The following is a 22,188-nucleotide window of genomic DNA, read 5'->3' as shown; positions in this document are numbered from 1 at the left end:
TATGTTTCAGTAGCTCACTGCAGACCACTCTCACTGTGAGACTGAGAAGTTTCCCTTCTCTGGGAGGACACAAGGACAGCAGAGTGCACACAACACCCACGCTGCACAGGAACACAAGAGAAAGGTGAGGGGAGGCTTAGGCCAGGAGTTCATTTTGCAGAGAACAGACGTGGGCAGTCCAGACAAAGCATCAGACTCTGCCCAGGTGCAGCTTTGTCACCATCCACACCATATGGCCTCTGGGAAGGCACAAAACCCATCTGTGCTTCACTGCCTGGCTCCAGGTTTCAGTGTCTGACACCAACTCCTTCCAGAGGTGTGGACTACCCTTATCTAGCCACGCTCTGCTCCTTTTTGTTATCACTTAACCCACAAGGATGTGTTACTACTACACCTGGCCAAGCAGCTTTACTTGGACAATAGCTGATAGGTAGGTTTGAGCAGGACACACTGGAAATAATAAAAACAGGAGGTGCTAAACTGTTAAGTCAAAGGAGCACCCATAGCTAGAGATGCAATGATCTCACCAAGAACTTGGCCACCTCAGACCTTTGCATAACTCCTGGCACAACCTCTCACCTACTTCAGTTTCAAAAGACAGCATCTGATTGTGATCTGGCAACACAGTCATCCCTGAAAAGTCAAAGGGAGCTCTTACAGCTCAGGGATCATGCTGGGAGAAATGGCAAGACAGCACCCATATCCAGGGCTTCTGGGGTGCACTTGAAGGCAGAGGAAAACAAGGAGCAATGGCACCCTTTGAAGATGGGTTAGGACTGAAGGTCAGAATGGGTGGGAACTGGGCCTCCCATTTCCAAATTTAGTCTTTCTTCTGTCACAAGGAGGAAAATACATTTCATGGCCTATGTTCCAAAATCCCTCACACCTACTTGGCTGTTTAACTTTCCATCATCTACAGTGAATTCACCCACTGTCAGTGCAAAATTCTCTTCAGAGCACATAAATCTTTCCTTTTTCCAAAGCTGCAGCCAGCTGAAACCTGACAGTTTGAGGACAAAGCAGTAAAAGTACTGGGTCTACTTCCAAATGGTGAAGGACATGCTTTTAACACCACAGTATCCCAGCAGCAGAATGCCCTTGGGGACCATCACACCACTCTGGGGCCCTCCTGGAGCTTGGATGTGATGCTTCTCTCTGTGTCTCTGGGCTTCTGCTTATTTTACCCAATAAGATCTAAAACCAACACCTGGATTTATCCTGGGATTTCAGAAAAAATGCCAAAATCTCCCACTTTCCTTCATGGTGAGAAGTTCTGCCTCGGTGCATCAGACTGCTAAATGGGCACTAGAGATGGTGGTTGCTCTGGACAAAGGAACACAACCTCATTTATTACTAAAACCAGATTTATTTCCATTAAGCTAGACTAGTTACTGCTGCTCCTCTTTCAGTGAGGTCTTGTGCACCTCAGCACATAATACCAGCACAAGAGAAACCCTCATCTTCATAACCAGGTAATTTTGGGTCATTTTGAATAGCCACTTCTCCAGTGTAAGGAAATTATGAAAATGAAGCCTCTTTCAAAGAAGCTGTTTCATTTTAGGGAATGCTGTGTGATCATTCTCATGTCCAGCTCAGTAACAGCCTTGCAAAAATCTCCTTGACTTTTACTACTGCTGAGCAGGGATTAACATTAATTTAGCCTACCCCATATTAGCCAAGGATTATTTGTTAGTCACCAGCCTATAATCACTTGCATTTTCCAGTGGAGACCTTCACATGGCTCAGATAGCTAGCAGGATAATCCAAGTCACATTTCTAATGAAATATACATAAAAATACCCATCCACACCTTATCTTCCCCCTTCCAAAATACCCAATTAGTTCATCTTAAGAAACACCATAAAAACTAGTACTGTGAAATTTCCAGTCTAACAAGTTTCTGGTGAGAAGAAAATATTCCCTGGGAGGGCAGCATTTTTTTTTTTAACCCACAAACTTTAAAATACATAAACAAGAAGTCAGGAATTTTCATTCACAGGCCTGCACATACCAGGCATGCATCTCTCTATTCATGTGGCACCCACAGACACCCAGTGCTGAGGCACCAGGGGCAGGCAGGCATAGCCAGGTCTGCACAGCCCCACCAACAGCTGGAATTGGCTACAGAATCCATTCCCCAGCTCTCCAGACCTCTGCATCTGAAACACAGCCCTGCAGCACACTGCCCCACAGCACCTGGACACCTCTGCATTCACACCTTCTCATTTTAATACCTTATTTTATAATTAAAAATTATAATTTGCAATTAAAAGCTACAATGCAAAGTGTTGCCTGAAGTCACCCTTCAGTGTGCCATACAGCAGGGAACTAAGTATCTCCATCCTAAAGCCCAAGAAGTTCTACTGCTGCTTTCCTACTTCTGAAATCTCACTGCTGCTTCATGGACACAGCCTGGAGACATTTATACCAAACACAGAAACTACACTGAGGAGGTGACATGGAAAAGAGCAGAGGCATCTTTACAAGTTTATTATTTACTGAAAGCTGCTAAAAAACAAGACCAAGTTTTTTCTCTGCAAAGTGTGACCAAACTGTGTGATTCCAGCTTGGACAGCAACCTTTCTCTTTAAAAGCTGCACATACCTGCCCCATCCTGGTTCTTCCTCTGGTTTCCCCTGTGTGAGCACCCTGCTGCAACACCCAAAAGCTGCCTCAGGAACTGCCTGGCTGCTCACCAAGGAAGGTGCTCTCCAAGCTGAAGGTTTCTTTACTTTTCCCTCTGCTTGGCTAAGATCCCACCACACTCTGGAAAGCCACATCCAGCACTGGGCTGCCTGTGCTGAGCAGCAGGGAACAGGTGATCCCCAGGGACTCACTGCATCCAGATTCAGGCTCTGAAGCAAAGCAGGCAAAAAATAACCTCTGCTGAGCAAACACCTAACAGCTGAGAAAAGCAGGGCTTTTATTTACACAAGTGTTAACTACAGAAGGCTGAGATTAATGGGTGGAAAGCAGGTGAAAAACTGAAGGATCTGCACGTATTCAGCTTAGTTAAGAGCAGGCTACCAGGAAATGTGATTAATGTACACAGGGAGGCTTTTCATACCAGCACTGCCTTCACATCCACCTATAAACCACAGGTAGGTAAATTCAGGCTGAATCACAGTCACAGATTATGCCACGTTGGAAGGGACCCATCAGGATCATCAAGGGACTCCTGTCCCTGAGTAGGGCACCCCCAGAATCACACCATGTGCCTGAAGAGATAAATATCCCCAGGGATGGTGACTTGATCACTCCCCTGGACAGCCTGTTCCAAGTCCTGATGTTTTGGATTAGCTTCTTTAATTCTGAGAATCTAAGAAGTGTTCTCTCTCAGTATACCTAATTTATTCATCAAGCTAAGTGCAGATCATGTTTTAGGAAACTGAAGGAAGGTGCACATTACTGAGTGAGGACATCAAACCAGCTTACCAAGGGGCTGTGACAGACATGCACCCACAAGACATTTTTAAATCAGGAGTGGGTGTTGCTCTTTAAGAGATGCTCTTGTTCAAGCACTGTACCTGAAACAAGAAGTGTCCTCAGCTTGCCACAGCACACACAGCAGCACAACCTCACGAGCCTTAAGCCTAGAAAACCATCCAAGTGCCTTGACTGGTATAAAAAAAAAGGCAAAGAGAGAGAAGAATTATTTGACAGCTCAGCCTCGTGCCCGGATGCTGAAGTGTTACTGAAGCCTTTCACCCCACACTTAACTCCCTCTGCTGCTAAACAGAAATCCTGGCAGCAGCCACAAGCGTTGAGTAAATGGGAAGCTATTCTCTGCCAGCAGCTGGGAGAAACTTCCTTCTCTCTCCACTTTGCACGTAAAGAAAACCCCACAATAGTACTTGAGGTAATGCTGCTAGCCAGATTTTCAACTGACAGACTCTTGAAGAAAGGCTCCAGATATGAAGTCTGCTCCTAAGGACTCTCTTCAAGTGGATGACATTTGACTTCGGCACCGTATGGCTCATCTCCTCGAGGAAAAGTTCACTTTGCTTTCAGTACAGAGAAAGGAGTACAAAGGAAAAGAAAAAAAAGAGATGCATTTGCTGTGACCTAGGAAAAACAAAGCTAAATAATTTTGATTAATATTTTGCTTTCTCTGACAAAAGCAGCAATCAGCTCCAGCATAAACAACTGGTTAGCAAGCCTGGGGGGGCAGGAGGGGTAAATCAAAGCAGAGTTTCAAGACATTTATCTTCCCATCACAACAATTGCCACCAATGACAGTAATTTACATGGCTAATAGGCAGCATTATGTCTACAAAAATCATTCTTGGGAAGGAAGATCTGAACAATTTTTGCCAACCCAGCAAAGGAGTGGATCAGACAGACACTGAGTTTCTTTTCCCCCTTTTTATCTTCTTTGCTTCACCAGCACACACAAACCCATGGAGCACGGTCACCCTTCTATGACAACCTGAATTTTTTAACAGTGGGGCTGCCTGAGCCTCCAAAGTAGGGGGAAATACCACTCAAGCAGGAAACAATGTAGCCAAGCCAGGAGCCCCAGATCCTCCACCCCATGTCACACTTCTTAACCCCACTGCTGAAGATAACCTCAAACCAGCCCCAGTATCTCCTACACAACCCTTATCACCCACACAGTGACAGGTCCTATCCCAACACAACACCACAGGCTAAACCCCTGAACACCAGCCTGAACATCTGCTAATTTTCTGCCCTCCCTGATCCTTGTCTTTTTTTTTGGGGGGGGGGGTCACAAAAAGCTCCACAACTCTTTAAAAGCTCTCTCAAGATTTTGCTGGGAGTCGAACAAGTGATTGGGACTGGTAGGGTATAGAAATGGGCTGCAACTGGTCCAGTGCCTCTGGGTCAATGTGCCTCTTAAGAAAAGGACTACACATGTCATCCTTTTAAAGCAAAATTGTTATGTCCAGAAAAGTACATTAGGACTACAAGGAGCACATGGGAATTTTTGTACTGAACCATCACCAAATTAAAAAAAAAAAAAAAAAGACAAAAAAGGGGACAATAATTTCCAAAGGAACATGAGATCTTTCTCAGTTGCAGTAGTAACATATCAGTAAACACTTGAGTAGTTCTCTTTTAATATTAGGCACAATTCCACTTTTGTCTAGAAAATACACACACCCATTCTGCAAATCGGATCCAAGTAAGCAGCTGAGAGGCACAAAGAGGACAGCCTTGCATCAAGGGCAAAACTTCAGGTAATTTTAAAACCTAGAAGTACTGTTGATGCTTTTGAAAATGATTTATCAAAGCCCTGCATGCATAAGCAGCCAGGTTTTGCCAAAACCCTTGGTGTATTCACACAAAGCCGTATGGGAAATCCATCCTATTAAGTCCTGACCTTTTTAGTCACAGCAATTAACTTGATCATCCATCGACAGTTTAGAAACTAGTGAGACATTTCCCAGCCCAGTGAAACATAAAGCTCAGGACCTTTTCTTGCTCCCCCCAACCTGCTGCCAGCCTGGCATCACTTCTGCAGCCCAGGTGTGCTCCCCTTCCACCATCCAGGCACCTTCCTCTGGACTTGCATTTTACCTGTTTAAGTTCCCAAATTCTTCCACTGAATGTCATTCAAAGTCCCAAGCAGAAAATGCAAGGAAAGTCACTCAGAATAAGGAAAAGGGTCCACAACAGGATGAGAACAAATGCAATAGCTTCACATGCTGGATTTTAATTCTCCCACCAATCTGAGCTGAGAGCAACCTCTGGGGATGCTCGCATTTCATTAACACGCCTTTAATATTAACAACCTGTCCTCAAGAAATCCACACGAGAGATCTTGAAGAAAAATGAAAATGTTAAAAAACAAGAAGCATAGACTAGCTCAGGTTATTCAACAGCTCAGCTGAATGTAATATGGCAGTAGCAGGCAATTGTGTTTAAAATGCAGGCACAGATTTTTAAATAATTTCTGAACATCTGATATGAAAGTTTCAGTGGAATTCAGTAATTGCTCATCACAACCACTACAGAGTAGGTTGATTATCCACAACACTCTGTCTGCTGGACTTCCCAGATAAAGCAGGCCCATATCCCAACAGCCAGATGCCAAGGATTAAGAGCAGGAGAGGATCTAACTCAGAGACACCAAAGGGCATTGGTGACATGAACACAAACACATCCAAAGCAGAATCACCAAGACCTACACACTCATGATCAAAGTGTCTTGACACCTGCAAACAGAAGAGTGTTAGTTACACTCAAACAAGGCTGATGACAAGTGTTTGGGTTCTCTCAGGAAATTTCTCAGCAGCTGCACCTCTAGCAAGTACCCATCTTCCTGGAAGTAAACACCCCCTCGGCTCTGTTACTCAAATCGGGAAAATTCAACGGTGTTTCAAGGACAACTTCAACACCCCAGTGAAAGTCAGACAAACAAGCTCTTCAGTCCTTTCCCCCACATCTGGCGTGAGGTTTAGCCCCTCTGAAAGGGCTAAGAAAAAACACAGCTCAACTCTGCTTTTTATGAAGATGGGAGATTCAGTTTTAACAACTGTGGATCCTCTCACCAAGAAGCTAATGGCAGAAAGGCACAGTCAGCACTTGGAGGTCACTTACTCATGGGATTTAATAAATGCAAGAAGGGTACTCTGAGTGATGGTGTTCTTCACATGTTTACAGTGTGCAACAGCATCTTCTGCCCAGCTAGAACACATGAGGAAACCGAGACAGAGATGGCAAATGCCCAACACAAAGGCAACAGAAAGAGCCAATGTCACAGCAGATCCAAGTTCTGTGTTTGAGAAACATTTTCCCAGTAAGAAAAGCAAAACAGCTACCAGGCACTGCGATGAGAATGCTGGCATAACCATAAAGCAACAGAATGTTTTAAAGCATAAAAGAATCAAAAAATAAAACAAACAAGTGAAAACAAGGACTTGAGACTCTGTTCCCCTGCAGCTGTGCCTTGTGGCTGGATTACCCTGCCCTACCTGAACAAGGTGTAAACTGTGTTGAAAGCTCTTTCTGGAGTTGAAGCACTTCAGGTTCCTTCCCTGTGTGGGTCTTACAGTGCCTCTCCCTCAGTCCACACAGAAACTGCATCTCTGTCCTCTACTTGATCTCTTATTTTCAAAAATTCTGCAAACTCCATATCCACACTGGCTACAACTGACCAGCAGGTGCACAAATTATTCAGAAAAGAAAGATGGACAGGCAACCAAACAGCATGCCCAAGTCTCTTTCCTTTGTAGAAAACTAGATTAAAAATACTGTAGACAATCAGATCCAATTCTTCTCCAGAAAGCCACAAAATTGCACCAGAGTTGATTTTGGCCCAACATGCACTTGACAAATACTGATAACAAGGATTTACCATATCCCCTCTAGTATTACAGCTGACTATAAAGTAAACATTAGCTTCCTACAGATAACAAAATGACTAGGATCGCTCCAGGTTTGTAAAGGTTGGAGTTTTTGCTGTCACCCAAGGCAAGTCTATAATTCTAAATGTCCAAGCAGAAAATTCCCTACATGTAACACTGGCCTCAGTTTTCCCCTCAGGTACCCACTCACCTCACGCAGAAATAGAGTTTGGGATGGATTCCAGCAACAAATTACAATCAGATTAAATATTAATTCCCTTCTTAATTATATAACCATGACTAGGCTTAATGGCCAGGCAGCCATTTAAACAGGAGAGGAGCATGTAAATCACACGAGCATTATCTCTTACACTGCAAACATCCAAACTGGTTCACAAGCACCTGGATTTTTTCCTGGGAGAAGAGTCAGCTTTTAAGAAAGCAGCTCTAAGAGAAGAAGAGCTCAAATCACCTGGCAAACAATACGGTATCAGCAGTCATGAATTCATGAGCCCTTGGGACAGCTGAACATGTTAGTGATGAAGATCATACACATGCTGAATACTTACTGATGGATTTTACCCTCTCAACACCTTTGAGAGGAGATTGCAGCATCTCTAGATAGGCCACCTCAAGATAGACCCTGAGGACACCAGAGTAGATAAAACAACTAGCCCAGGATCACAGCAGGCACTCAAGCGAGATGTCCCATATGCCATGGCAACATCCCAGCAGTTCCCAAACTCTGGTGCTCCTGATGTGCACCAATGCTGCACCACAGAAGCTGCCCCTGGCTCCAAGTCGGTCTGTGAGCACACATGCAGAGAGAATCATCTCTCTCCTTCCCCAGGGCAAGGCAGATTGCCAAGCATTTTCTTTTTAAATCGTTACTTGCGACACTCCAAAGCGGCTCAGGGACCATCAGAGAGAAATCACCCTGTGTGGGGCCCCCTGCAGCAGATGAAACTTCCTACAGCTGCCAGGAGAAAGTCTGCTGTGGAAAGAGGGGAGACATCGGAAAACCAGCAGGTTCTGCTTCAACTTTGTACTTCATGGCAGTGAAAGAAGGTGGCACAAAATGAGTAGAAAAAAGATGGGCAAAACAGGCACAACAAAAGCAGAACCAAGCTCAAGTGGTTTCTCCTTCAGCCTCACACACCAGAAGAGAAGTGCCAGCTGAAACATTCCCCACTTCCAATCAGCCTCTGGCATCAGGGCTTGGAGATGGCTGTCACGACAGCCACAGCACAATGGCAGCAAGCTCCTGCATGAGAAATCTGCCCCTGGAAACACGACACGGGCAACACCTCAAGAGTGTTTGGCACTGTCAGTGTTCCCTGTTTCTTGGGGACCGTAAGAAACACCTCCCTGCACTGTTCATCCTGGCTCCTTCCAACCCAGCCCAGGGACAGGCGACACTGCAACCAGAGTCACCAACCTGGGCAAAGGGGATCTGCAGGCAGGACACGTCCTGGGGATGTCCAAGAGATGGAGATGTCCAAGGGCAGGTGACAGCAGAGAGGTGGGAAACCCCAGCAACGGCAACACTGACTGTTCCAGGCACAGGCACTCACTGCACCATGCAGGCTGTGGTGTTACACCACCAGGACAAATGTGACAGGAAGGATTAAAGCAGATCAGAACTAAAGTTAGGTGATGGCAACAAAGGAAATCTGTTCTGCAGCAAAAAGACTTGACCACAAATCCACGACATGAACCCAGATGGATTTCAGCTGATTGTTGGGATGCAAAGCTCAGCCCACTTCCCACCAACACATCCCCTGTAGAGAGCCCCAAGGAAAGCAACCAGCACAGCCCCCTTGCCAGATTCAACCTAAGAGGGGCTGGTTGTCTTTTTTTTCTTCTTAAAGCCTTTCCTGCTACTGCAGGGAGAGGAGTCTCAAAGTAGGACAGGCAGAAAGCTTTCAAAACACTGGATCACATCCCCAGCAAGTGTAAACTGGCACAGCTTCCATCAAGTCCAGAGAGGGGGGAAGGTTTTCCAGTCTACTTCTCTCCTAAGTATTTCATACCCGGCGAGGCTTGAACTTTGGATCAAAACACATGGGCTTCAGGATCAAACACAGACTTTCCCAGAATCATTTCAACCCCTCTGCCAAATTGATTTCAGATGGAAGCAAGTCCATGTTTTTCTTTTCAGAATCAAACCCACCTGTTGGAAAGCACATCCGTATGTACCAAAGCAGCACGTCCACAGACCGTGCGGACGCACTCACCACCTCTACACAATCTACACAATGCGTGGCCCATTGCTAGAAAACAAACAGGAAGGATTTGCACTCACTGCCTAATTGCTTGCAAAATAAAAGCAGAGAAGTCACAACTGCAAATTCACCCGAAGTATTCATAGTTTGACTGTTGAAGTGGGCTTGACCAACAACAAACACTCCACTACCCACCCGCCCCCCTCCCTTTTTATTTTTTTTCTTTTTTATTGTTCTCCATGACAAGCCTCAGGACCCACTTAGCTGTTTGCTCAAATGCAGGAGATGAAGCTCCCACCCACCCCTGCTAACCTGTTTGTCTGCTGGTGGGGTCACGAACTGCCATCCATCTAGAAAAACCCACACGCACTGATGACAATGCCCATTTACATGGACTGTTATCCCTTTCGATACTCTGCCACCATAATGTATGTTAAATGATAGCCTACCCCTTACAGGAGCTCACAATGTTCTGAAAAAAACAAAGAGAAAGAAAAACAACCCTACACTGTCCACCACACTGTATTCTCCCCCAAAAGGCTATTTTTGAAGCCATAAAAACTAAACATCCTTTATGCTATTATGTTCTGCTGAACCTGAATGCATCATGAAAAGGAATAAAAATACACAAGGACATAGTGATGGCTCTTCCACTTCAACCCTCTCTTTAGGAGGGTCTTTTAAACAAGAGCAACACCGGGACACAGACACAGCTCCCATTTTTCACTGCAGCTCTGCCAGCCTACCCTTCCCAACCCCTTTTCGGCAACGGAGACAAAAGCTTTTGCTGAGTTTTACACACACACACGGAACAAACCAAAGCACCCCAAGGCATGGAAGCTCCAAAAACCCTCGGTGCAAACTTCCGACGGCAGAAAGTCCGCACGGGCCGACAACAGGCGTACGTGTACCCACACACGGAGCTGTTTGCATAACCATTGCAAAACGAGGAGCACAGCTTTCTCCTGGGTTGCTTCCTCTCCACCAATGGAGAGAGAACTCACCTTGGTGTCCCATGGGTGAGGGTCCCTGTCATGGCCCACCCAGCCCTGGGCCTGCTCCTGGTCAGCCCCAGGATAAGCACTTTGGTCCCTGCCCGGCCTGGTGCTACCACATCCCCCCAGAGGAAACCTGAGGTGGAGTCCCGGGGGTCACTCACCCCTCAGCCCGGCTTTCTGAGGGGGGTCCCTGTGAGGGACACCCTGCGTCACCCCCAAAAGGTGACCCTAAAGGAGGCACCATCCAGATATGGGTTGTGTGGCCACGTCCGACTCAGGGGGACGAAACGCTGCCGGGGGAGAGAAGGGGATGGAGGGAGAAAGGGGATGGCGGGAAGAGGGGGTGAAAAATGGTGACGGGGGTGGGGGAAAGGGCACTGAGCGGAGGAGTGGGCAACCGCGGTAAATGGCCACTACGGGGTTGGGAAGAGAACTGACAGGGAAGGACGAGAAGGTCCCGGCCAGGAAGAGGGTCCCCGCGGGGACACGACTGCTGCCCACGGCCGAGGGGGGCGCGGTGTGCGGGCAGGTGGGGCCACGGCCCCACGCGTGACCGCCCGTGTGCTCCGGGGCACCGACCCCCCCCTCCCACACACACACCCCCTTCTCCTTCCTCACCCACCTTGCACGGCGAGGACGACGAAGGCGGAGAAGCAGAGACAAAGCAGATCCTCCAGCGCCATGTAAGCCCCGCCGGGCGCCGGGAGCAGGGGCCGCCGCGGCCGCATCTAAGAGGGGAGCGCGCTCTCCCGCCGCCCCACCGCCATCTTGTGCGAGCGCCCCAGCCCCGCGCTGCCCGCCGGGCCCCGCTGCCGGGGGGCGTGGGGCGGGGGCGGCTCTGGCCTTGCCGCTGCTCCGCCTTTGTCAGCGGGTTTGCCGCCGAGCCGAGGGGGGCTCCTCCCGCCCTCCTCGACAGCAGCGGGACCAACAGGTTGCTGCCAGCCCGCGGCGGGGGGAGCGGCCCCGTTCCCTGAGGCAGGGGGGGGGGGGGGGGGCGGGGGAAGGAGTGCGAAGCGGGATTGCCGCGGCAGGTGCGGGATTCCCCGCAGCTCCCCAGGCCACCAAACAGGTTATAAACATGTTATGTGGGGTTCATTAAATTTTTTCCCCTTCTCTTTAGGTTTTTGGGTTGTTTTTTTTTTTTAATCTTTTTGCCTCAGGTGAGCGTGGAGGACGCTCGATCCCTCACGGTGCGCTGAGGGGTGTGAGGGGACAGCTCTGCCCCTCGGCCCGCCCGCAGCTTCCCGCTCACAGACGGACAGGCTCCAGGTGCCCGGCAGCTCGGCCGAGGACTAACGGCCACCCGTGGGCTAATGGCCACCCGAGTCTGTGGGGAGGGGGTGAAGCTGCCGCCCCACGCAGCCTGTCCGAGCAGAGGCAAAGAGACAGCGGTGGCGATGTCGCCGCCAGCTGCGTTCCCCCTGGGGTCCGTTTCGAAGCGCAGCTCCTTCAGGTGGATATCGTTCATGGGGCTTTTTAGGTGGTGAAGCGCGAGCCCTACGCCTCTCAGCTGTGTTTGAGAAAAAAAAGCAAATAAAGCAGACGGCGCAGGCTGTCTGCAGCCTGTTGCTGTGAGGAGAGGCAGGACCCATCCACCAGCCAAGCCAAGAAGTGGAAGTGAAATGGGGGAGCTGAAAGATGGAGACCGAGGCTGCTGCCTCCCTGGTTTGGCTGGGTCCCAAACACAAAGTCTTGCCTAAAGCTGCAGGTGCAGGTTCAGTCCTAAAGGCAAATGACACCAAGACTCTCTCAGCAAGCATAAGGCAACCACATCCAGAGCTGGTAGGAGAGAGTCTGGTTTTGTCTCCAAAAGGAGAAGAGGCTGCCTGGCACACCAGGATGTTTTATCACAGCACTGTGGAATGCGGAGAGGGTTCGAGCTATGCAGATTATGAAAAAATATGAAACCTTTTAAATCCAGACCTTCCTATTTATTTGCTTGTTTAGCAAACTATAAAAACTTAAATGAAACCAGAAAGGCTGGATGGTGGGAAGCAGGCTTCCCGTGTGTATGAGTTATGCAACTATAAGGCAGTACTTGGTACCATTACCACAGACAAGCCCTGGGATCCAGCAGCCTCCTCCCCCAGAGGGAGATTTGCAAATCCACAGACTATTTTTGCACCATCCATACTCTTACCTCTCTGCAGAAAGAAAAGGGGAGAGAAACAGCCACTCTCCCTTCTGCACTACTCCAGTGTGAAGCTAAAGATTAACAATCTCCTCAAACCCCCCTTCTCTCCGAGCCTTTCCCACCTGCTCCTTTCTGGGTGAGGTGGTTTTCAAAGGTGCTGTCAAATTGCTTTAAAAAGGCTGTAAAGGAATGTCTCCTCATTGCATCTATCAGTGGTTTGGTTTTAGACACACCATTGACCTTTTTTCCTCAAATCCTGGATATTTCCCCCTCCCTTTCAGCACAGAAACCTTTACCTAAAAGTCAGGTAAGCCTGGCATAACATAAAAAATAGAAAAGTAATAGTGGTCTGCAAAATACTGCACCCTCTGGCTAACAGCACCTGCCTGTGACCAGCAGTTCAGGGTTAGAAGCAGGGACTAGCCTAGAAATCAAGAGACCCAGGTCCAGTTGTGGTCTTTGCTCCCTGCCTGACATTACAGCGTTACATACCACATGTCAATGGAAACAGGAATTAAACCAGCATTTTAACAGACCCAAGGTTGCAACAGATACATTCCCAGAATATCTATGCCTAGGGGGAAAAAAAAGAAAGACTCAATGAACAGCCCCTGAACTGTGAAAGCACCAGTAACGTAACCTACAGCACCAGCTCCCTGCACACTGACAACACGTGTGCTCTGCAAGAGTAACACCGAGTTCCCACCACCTTCCACCTCTCTCACCTGCTTCAGCACAGACAAACAGGTCACAAGAAGCAGCATTTCCACAGGGTGACTCCTTCACAACTCAAGCCGGTGCTGGCTGAGGGATGTGTTGGTGTTCCTGGTATCATAACTCCCAGGTAAGCATTAGCTGCTTCACACAGGGATGTTCCCAGGGTGTGTGAACTGACTTCTTGATGAGCATGGAGAGGAAGGAGAGCCTGGAGAAAGAGAAACTTTGTGTCAGGAGGGACTGGGGAACTCCCTGGCTCTAAGCTCACAAAGTGACTGCAGGCCTGCGACCACAGAAGGGATGTTACTTGTCCAGATAATGGCATTTCAGCCCCAATACTGATGGCAAGAAAAAACCAAACATTTATGTGCTGCAGACTCCCCCGAGTTCCCATCCCTGCTGGAGAGGAGTTTCTTTCTGTCTTTCAATAGCTACAAACCTTTGATACTTTGGGCTAAGAAAGCATAAATGGCAAAGAGTAGCAGCAGAAACTGGCAGGTGTTTGTAGTTCAGCCTTTTGTTCCCCCTTTTGGAGACATTGGTTTTGGGCTCAAAAAAAAAAAAAAAAAAAAAAGAAAAATCATGGGTATATGGGGGTCAGTGCCCACGATGTGTTTAGTACCATGGTCAGATTCTTTCTCTCCCAAGCAGGATTAAACCTTCCAGTCTAAAATACAGCCTTGCTCTAGTTTCTGACCATCCTGACCATCTCTGACTGCAGACAGGTCTGCAACACTGAGGTTGACATTTTGAGATGAATTTAAGCTGTTCTAATTACCAGAAGAGTTGGCCGCTCTTTCCTTTGTGCCAGCATCAGTGTTTGAATGAGCCTGGAGCTGGACAGAGGAAAGGATGGTGCTGAAAACTTAATTGCCAACAACAATAACAACAAAATCCATCCCCTGCTCCAGCTCTCCGTGCAATCACCCAAGAGTTAGTGCCAGCGCAAGGAAGGCAATGGGAACACACAGAGGCACGAGGAAGCTTTCAACTGCAACACAAAGCTGGATCAGTTCAAACTCATTGCAAAACTGCAACCGTGATCTTCCCAGAAAAGGAGTCTCTGAGGGATTTTTACCACCAGGACTCACTTGGTTGCCAGAGTTCTTCTGGTCTGGCAGCAACTTCGGCACCAGAGGGAACGCTGACTTCCAGAGGAGAAAAGTGAGGGTAGCCTCCTGTTCTGTATGTGTGAGCAATGCCAAACAGGAGCAGCTGGTTGCACATAATAACATGCATTGTGTAAGTGAGCAACACAATAAGCAATTTGCTCGACAACCCAGGGACATCAGGACAATTCTGTATAACAGAGAAGAAAGAAAAGAGGAAAAAAAAAACATGTGATGACCAAACCCTAAGGGAGCCTGAGGATACTATACATTCATTTCATTACGTTTGCTCTTATAAATATTTATTACTCAGACCATCTCATCATTCTTCCAGGAATGGGTGTTGTGTTATTGTTATACCCAGGGAGGGCTTTCCCTTGTCTTCTGGTCCTGCTGCAGGCAGTCAGCAGTTGCCAAAGATAGATAGGGAGCAAGAGTGTGACATTAACTATGGAAAATGCTACTTAAAATGGGGCTCAGGGGCAGATATTGGCAGGTGCATTGTTAGGAGAAAAACGAATGGAAAAGACAGCAAGTAATGAGATTCAGAAGCTTGGATTTTAAATTTGTTCACAGAAAAAGGGATTTCTGCAAAACAGGGCCCTGGCCCTACAGCCAGAGCCACGAGTGAGCAGAGGCTCTCACTCCTTTGCAGAAATCTGCACAGGTCCAGGATGGGGGAGTTATGATGTAGATGAGTGGCAGGCTATGAAACAGCAGTGAGGAAAAGCTGTATTCTGAGTACCAACATCATCCACCTGTCTACACAAGGGAACACTCCCCTGTTCAAGTAGCATCAAAAAATTGCAGCATATTTAAAGCTTTGCACATAAAACTCAGAGTGCTGGTGGGGCTTTTTTGGTCTCTTCGATTTGTATTGCTCCCTGGATGTCCCCTGTGCCCTGTTCTTACTGGGATTTGTCATCCCTGTCAGGCTTTGCAAAATCAGATGCTAACTTTCCTTACCCAGAGACACGTCAACTGATTCATTATTCAAGATGAGTGGCTAGGGTTGGGTTACTGGCTGTCTGATTTAAAAAAAAAACACATGCTGAGACAATCCAGGCTGGGTAGGTTTTAGATTAAATGAATCTGTTTAAGTTAGTCTCCCTTGCTCCCATGTGAATCTTTTTTTGTGCATATTTGTTAACTGGCTTGTTCACCATCAGCTCTAATCAGGTAAAGACCCACTAGAAACATCCTGACAGATTACAAAGTGGTTGCATAAAAACATCACTGTCTTGCAAACACACACAGCTATGAGAAGTAGCATTTGCTCATAAACAACATCCATGGACCTTTCCCTACAGCAGTTACCAAGCACCAATAAAAGTTTTGATCCCTAAACAGTCTGAATTTTATCCTCTGCTATGGTACCTACTACCTAAGGTGGGTTTTAGGCATAAAGACCATGTGTAACATCAAGGAACACTGCCCACTCGGGGCAGCCTTCAGAAACAGCCGTCAGAATCCTTTGTAGTGGGAAACGTGTCCGTGTGCCAAAACTAAGGATCTGTTCTGAAGTTTTATGAGATCGACAGAGCTGGCTATAAAATGCCACGCTAGAAGCAGAACAGCTGAAGCAAGGAGGCTGCACATCATCATGCCACCCTCTTGTGGCTGAGCCCAGAAAAGAGAGCAGCATGTGCCCAAGGATGAGATATAAACGCCACTAGGTTATTTTTTGGGGTGCCTTGACCCATGCTGAGGGTCACACCGTGTGTGAAAGCAGCAGTGTCCACCTTCTAGCTGGATGTCATTTGAAGCAAGCTCAGGAGTAAAAAGCAAGGTTTGAATAAAACCATTCCTGCACTCCAGAAACTTTAGGATCTGGAGCTGATCTGAGAATGGGATTTCATTAAAGTTCAAAACACTGAAGATGTGCAGATGTTCACGGTGGACAGATGTTTATGTCTCTGGATATTCTCTACTCAGAAATTGGGACCATGTACCTGTCTCTTGAGATAGTTTTAGCTATAAAAGTCTGTCCTTTTTCACACAGAGCTACAGAACCTGATGCTTTTCTGCATTTCTATTCCTGCACCAAGAGCCCCTGTTGTCCTTTATTTTCCAGACAGCCCTACAGATGGGCATCAGGAAGGTGGCTGGGAAGCTCTCACACCTTCCTATAAATATAGAGACTTTAAGGCTGGACTCAGTGATCTAAAAGGTCTCTCCCAACCTAAATGATTCTGTGATAACCTTATTCTGTACTCAGAAATGGCCTGTTTGTATCCAAAGCAGGTACTGGCTTTCACAGTGTCCTCAGCCCCCTCGTTGTATAATGCAGGCTATTCTCATCCATCAGACAGTTCTGCAAACCTAAATAGATGATGTATTTATTTATGGATTACTGACCACAAGAAAGAGAAGCTTTGCACTATTGTCAACCTTACAGCATTCGGTCTGCTATAAATAATGCATCATTGTTCAGTGTTGGTTTATGGTTTAAGTTCCAGTGAGCATCACGGACCAGCAGACTCAGCAAAGATGAAGGCAGCACAGGGTATTAGTAAGAGAAATAGTACCATCTGACCATGAGCATTAGAAAAACAAAGCAAAAACATAATGTTCTCAGAGTTATTTTCATGTCAACTTCAGCAGCCAAAGACCTGCTTTTAGCTCTAATTGAGAATCACACAAATCTATGATTATCCTCTGATTTTCACTCTGCTTTCTCCCAGTTGTGAGCTAATTCGATTTCAGATAAACACTAATTAACACAAGAGGTCACCACCGTGGCCAGCAGGCACTGTTGCAACGTGGCATTCAAACACACCAAGAGATCAAAAGAGCCTCTGCTGCTTCCTTTGAACTACCCAATTAAAATGTTCACAAATAAAGCTATTGTTTTACATCAGCTTCATCCGGGGGGGAAAGAGGGCAGAGAGCTAAGAGATCATTGGCTCTAATTGGGCTGTTTTCTTCTTGCACATTTCCTCTGTGTGGGTTTTTATTCTGGGCTGGTGGAAGAAAAGGATGTCCAGACCATTTGTGATGCAGCTATTACACTGCAAGGCTACAGCAGGCTGAAAGCAAAGCTGTGGGGAATCTGATTTCCCTCTCATGAGTAAAAAGGGCATCTATGCCTTTCTTGGAAAGCTGGATTGATAGCCTTTGAGAAGGACTCATAAAGCATATCTCTCTCTGGCTATTTAGGCAATTCCCTTTTGAAGATGAAGGGGAATATTAGATTAATCCAACTGCTATAATAGTATTATCTCCTGTGTTTAAAGAAAAGATATTTTATGGTCTCCATACCCCAACAGAAACAACCTGTGGCTGCACAAGCCCTGGGCTGGAGCTTAGCTGCTAAACCTGCTGTGGTCTCCATAGAAAAGGGTTTTCATCCAGCTTCTGGGGAACTGGTGCAAATATCAGACTTGTGCCATGTGGACCACTTGTGGGCAACAAAGAAACCAAGGTGGGGGTGGACCATGGGGTCTGGATTCCACTCTTATCCACTGGGGAGCTGCCTTAAACTCAGGATTAAGGCAAATTAGCAAGAATCTAGGGAGCAGGCAGCATGGCAGCTGCCTGGGCTGTACAGACAGGGAACATCAATCTTAAGAGCTGTCAGCCCAAAGCATTCTGGAAAAAAAACTAGGTGAAAACACCAGTTGATTATCTGGCACTAACCACTTGGCAAAAGTTTAGTAGCCTCCAGTGCCAGGGCTAATGGGTGGATCCCTGCAAGAATGTATATCCCACAGGAGGGTGCATTCAGCCCCCTATACAGGCAAGTCCAAATAAAATTCCCACTGTCATGATCCAGGAACACCACCAGAGAAGAAATACTCTTGCTGGGAAGGGGATTGCAAAATGGGAATGTCTCAGATGGAGCACATCAGCTTACCTGCACATCAGCCTGCTCTGTTCACTTGTCCTGGTCTGCTCATTGCCAGTGCTCTGGGGAAGGAGGCAAAAAAAAACAATCAAGATATTGGCAGTAAAGGATATTAGGCCTTGGTCACTAACTTCTGGAGAGTTCATCTACTTGTGCCAAAGGATGAAAGATCAGGACACCTCAAAATTTGTGAAGTTCAGCTCCTCCTCACCTGGCCCTGAAGCTGTGATGAGCTTTGCCTGGCAGCCAGGTCTCAGGGCAGAGAGGGAGGGCAGCTCTACCAACCCTCCCTTCTGCACTAAGCCCCAGCAAGCCATGGTCTTTATGACATCTGAATGCCACCTGGGTCTGCATGTCTGGCTTCTCACCTTGCACATTGCTCTGGTTTTTGGGTTACATCTTCAGCAGCTTCACTCTTGTACTTTGATTCATCAGCTGACCCTCTGCTGAAGAAGCTGTGTTGCCTTAAAATACTCCTTTTCCCTGTATTGTGCCCCTTGATGCTGCAAACAGTACACTGCTTGTCCCAGGATTTAACCAGATTAATTAAACCACACTTGTAATAATTTAAATTACAAGTATCTAAGGGCTCAGCCAAATCAAGTGATTTATGGGCCATATCAATCTAATTAATACCACCAACCCTTAAAATAAAAACCTAATAAATGAGTTTATGATATAGATGTAAGATCCCCTTATTAACTTTGGGTTGTTAGTGACATGGCTGATTTGATGGAAGTTTTATATCCTTGGGAAAAGGTTGTGTGTTGGTTTTTTCCTTCCCACTCACTGTATTTTTGAAAAGTATCTTCTGCAGGGGAGGGGGAGGGAGAAACAACAAAAGCTCAGTTATCTAAACTCTAGCCAAGCCAAGAGGTCCCCAAAGTCTTGCTGTACACAAATTGTGTGGGTTTTATAACTGCAAGTGCCCACAGGAGAATAGTTTATCTGGCTTCTTGCAGGCAGAACCTGCCCTGGTCTGCATGCTTACTGTTAAGCAGCCCGAAACAGTAGTTAGCCAGGGGATGGAAAAGGAATAAGAAGAGAATTAAAAGCTTCTCAGAAACAAATCTGCAAAGGAACTGGGGTGGTTTGGAAAGTGTCTTTGTGCTGCTTAGCAAGGTGACTTTGTCAAGCTGAACACTGGGTGCCATCTGGAAAGTCTGAAAACGTCGATTGCACAGGGACAACTTAGAGATGCTAAAAAGCTTCCCTTTGTCATTGGGATGGGGGATTTCAAAATTTTTGGAGGGGGAAAAAAAAAACGAAAAAGAGTAGTGTTTTTCTGCAGAGAAGCCAAATGCCAAGACAAAAAGAATTACAGAGAGCCCAGCAGACACCACTAATCTACAGCCCAGGTGAGACAAAATGCAGAGCTAAAGCAGGAGGGAGATCCACACTTAACCCCTGCCCTCACCTGTGCCCCCATGGCCCTTGGCAGCTCAGCCCTGTGCTGCCTGGCTTTTCAGCAACACACTTTTGCTTCATTCCCAGAGTTCACACTCGATTTCCTGAGCTGTAAGACTGTTTCCCTTGCTTTGCAAATCTCCCCTCGGAGCAAACAGCAGCCTGAGAGGCGTGCGATGGAAAAAAGGAGCAGGCTCCAACTCCTCACCCTTTGCTTAGAAAAGAAGTTCTTCACATGCATTTGTCTTATTGTGTTCAGGATAACAACCATCTCCAGCAAAGAATAGGGAAGGAACTGGGAGGGCTTTACTGGGGAGAAAATGGGGCAATTTATGGAATAATTACATAAAGGACAACACTATCCTGTGTGTCTGTCACCCTGATATATTAGAGCTGCACAGAAAATTGGCTGATTGGACCATAAAAGATGGCTGCAGGCAAACCTCAGCCCCTTTGCTTTCCTGTTTGCCCCTCCACAAACACAAAAGCCCATGAATTAACTCAGTGAGGTTTCCAACATGCTTGGAGAAATGACCCATCTCCCCTATTTTAAAGGAAGTGTCAGAGCAAAGGTGCTGTAAGGAGCAGTTAATCAGCCAGAGCCACATCCACTGTTCCTGCTGCAAATGGGCTGGCTGCTTACAGGAGAAACCTCTGCAAACCCCATGCCTGCCTTGGCTGATATCCATCAGGGTCTGGGGGTATGTTGATCCATTCCATCCAGTTAGGTGGATCACTCCAAAGGCTTTTTGCAGAAATTCCTGCCTCCCCTCTGGCTGTCACACTTTCTAAGTGCTCTGCTATTATACATAAACCCTCTTCCCCTTCACTGTCCCCAAGAACCATTTTGCCTTTATCTCCATCCAGCTGCCTTTTTCTGTTTACCACCTCATTTGGCCAAAATCACCCAATCCTTTTTCTATCAGATCAAGTGCTTTTGCTGCTTTCAGCACACTGCTCTCATTTAAGTCATTTACATTTATGCAAAAAAAAAAAAAAAAAAAAAAAAAAAAAAAGCAGCTTGCAACCAAAGGCACTGTTAGCTGAAGGAATACCAGGCAGGAGGAAATCTAAACTTCCAGCTCCAAGGGGGACAGGATTTGGACTTTATCACTCCAGTCCTTGTCAACCTGTGGTGTCTCCACATCCCCAAAGGATGGGGCACAGAGAGGCACCTGGACTTCCCCACTGGCCAAGGGCAGTCAACACTGACCTGTTGCAGGGTGAAGTCCCTGGGGTTGGTGCAGGTCATGTATCACAGCAATACCTGGAACAGGCAGGCTAAAAATAAACTGGAAGGCAAAAGGGCAACAGCATATGGAAAAAACAAGCCATGGGATGATTTACAGATGAGCAAACTCCCTGTCAAGCACAGCGGGGAGGCTTATACTTTACCCTTGCCAAAATGCAAGCTCCTCTCCAATAATTCTTGCTCACCAGTCATTTATCTGCTGCTAAACTTGCTGCAAGCAAATGTTGCTTCAGGCTGTGGGTTGAAGATCGCCAGCTTCTACTAATCAAAAGAGTAAAAGGAACATTTATTTTAGCTAAAAGAGAAGGAGAACCCATCTTCATCTTTCCCACTGGAGGAAAGTCTCCCATGGTTGCTGTGTGCAGAACAGCAGGCAAGCCTCAGCAACCATCATTTGTAACAATTCATCAGAATAACTCGTTTTATTTAAAAATGCATGAGCTGGAAGAGGAAAGAATTGGAGGCACAAATAGATTTTATTAAAAATAATTATATCCAGGAAGAGCAGTGATAAGGTTTATCACTGCAGGTGGGCAGGGTCATTACAGAAGGCCTCTTGTAAAGTGATTTCTGCTGAATGTGTGGGCCAGTTACCACAAAGACATTTTTCAAATGAAAGCCCAAGCTAATCCAGGCAAGGTGTTTAAGGGTGTAAAATGGCTGAACAGAACGGAAACATTTAAATCTGTCCTTTGCTAAATGCTAATGGAGAAACTCTGTGTAAAACAACCAAGCTCCTGCAGAAGAACCATCTCTGGCCAAGGAAATTATAAGAAATCAGAACTAGTTTTGTATAAAGACAAAAAGTAACTTTTACTTCAGTGCAGCTTTGAGGTGCATTGGGAAGAGTCAGTTTGTGGGACTTACATTAAAGTAAAAAGCAAAACACTTTTATTTAGTGCAAATTTGTAGTCTGGCTGCAAAGAAAACTAAACCTGAGCGTAAATACAGTGATGAAACTGGAATAACTGAAAATAATAATAATGAAAATCAGGTCTGAGAGCAGAGACAGCCCCGGGGGCTGATGTTCTCACAGCAACACAGCACAGGTTTTTGGGAGCAAATCACCCCCCTGCAGGTTTTTAGGGTCTAAAGTGATCTCAGGTGTCTTTGCACATGCACGTGGGCATAAAGCTGCCCCAGCCAAAACAGAAAAGACAACCCAAGAGGGAAACAACACTGGGCTGGG

The 22,188-nt window shown here is 46.6% G+C and overlaps 1 protein-coding gene across 3 annotated transcripts in view; it reads right to left on the bottom strand.

Annotated features, from left to right (window-relative positions):
• Positions 1 to 11,407, bottom strand: part of IGDCC4 (immunoglobulin superfamily DCC subclass member 4) — an 88,885-nt gene extending 77,478 nt beyond the window's left edge. For all 3 annotated transcript variants that reach the window (XM_071754158.1, XM_071754160.1, XM_071754161.1), the window contains exon 1: positions 11,156 to 11,407. In XM_071754158.1, the coding sequence (XP_071610259.1) occupies positions 11,156 to 11,261 (106 nt within the window). In that variant the 5' untranslated portion in view covers positions 11,262 to 11,407. The remainder of the gene's footprint in view (positions 1 to 11,155) is intronic.
• Between the last annotated feature and the right edge of the window lie 10,781 nt (positions 11,408 to 22,188).

This window comes from Heliangelus exortis, chromosome 11 (genome assembly GCF_036169615.1).
Source record: "Heliangelus exortis chromosome 11, bHelExo1.hap1, whole genome shotgun sequence".
NCBI classification, from domain to species: Eukaryota; Metazoa; Chordata; class Aves; order Apodiformes; family Trochilidae; genus Heliangelus; species Heliangelus exortis.
This window is presented reverse-complemented; position numbering and strand designations above follow the sequence as displayed.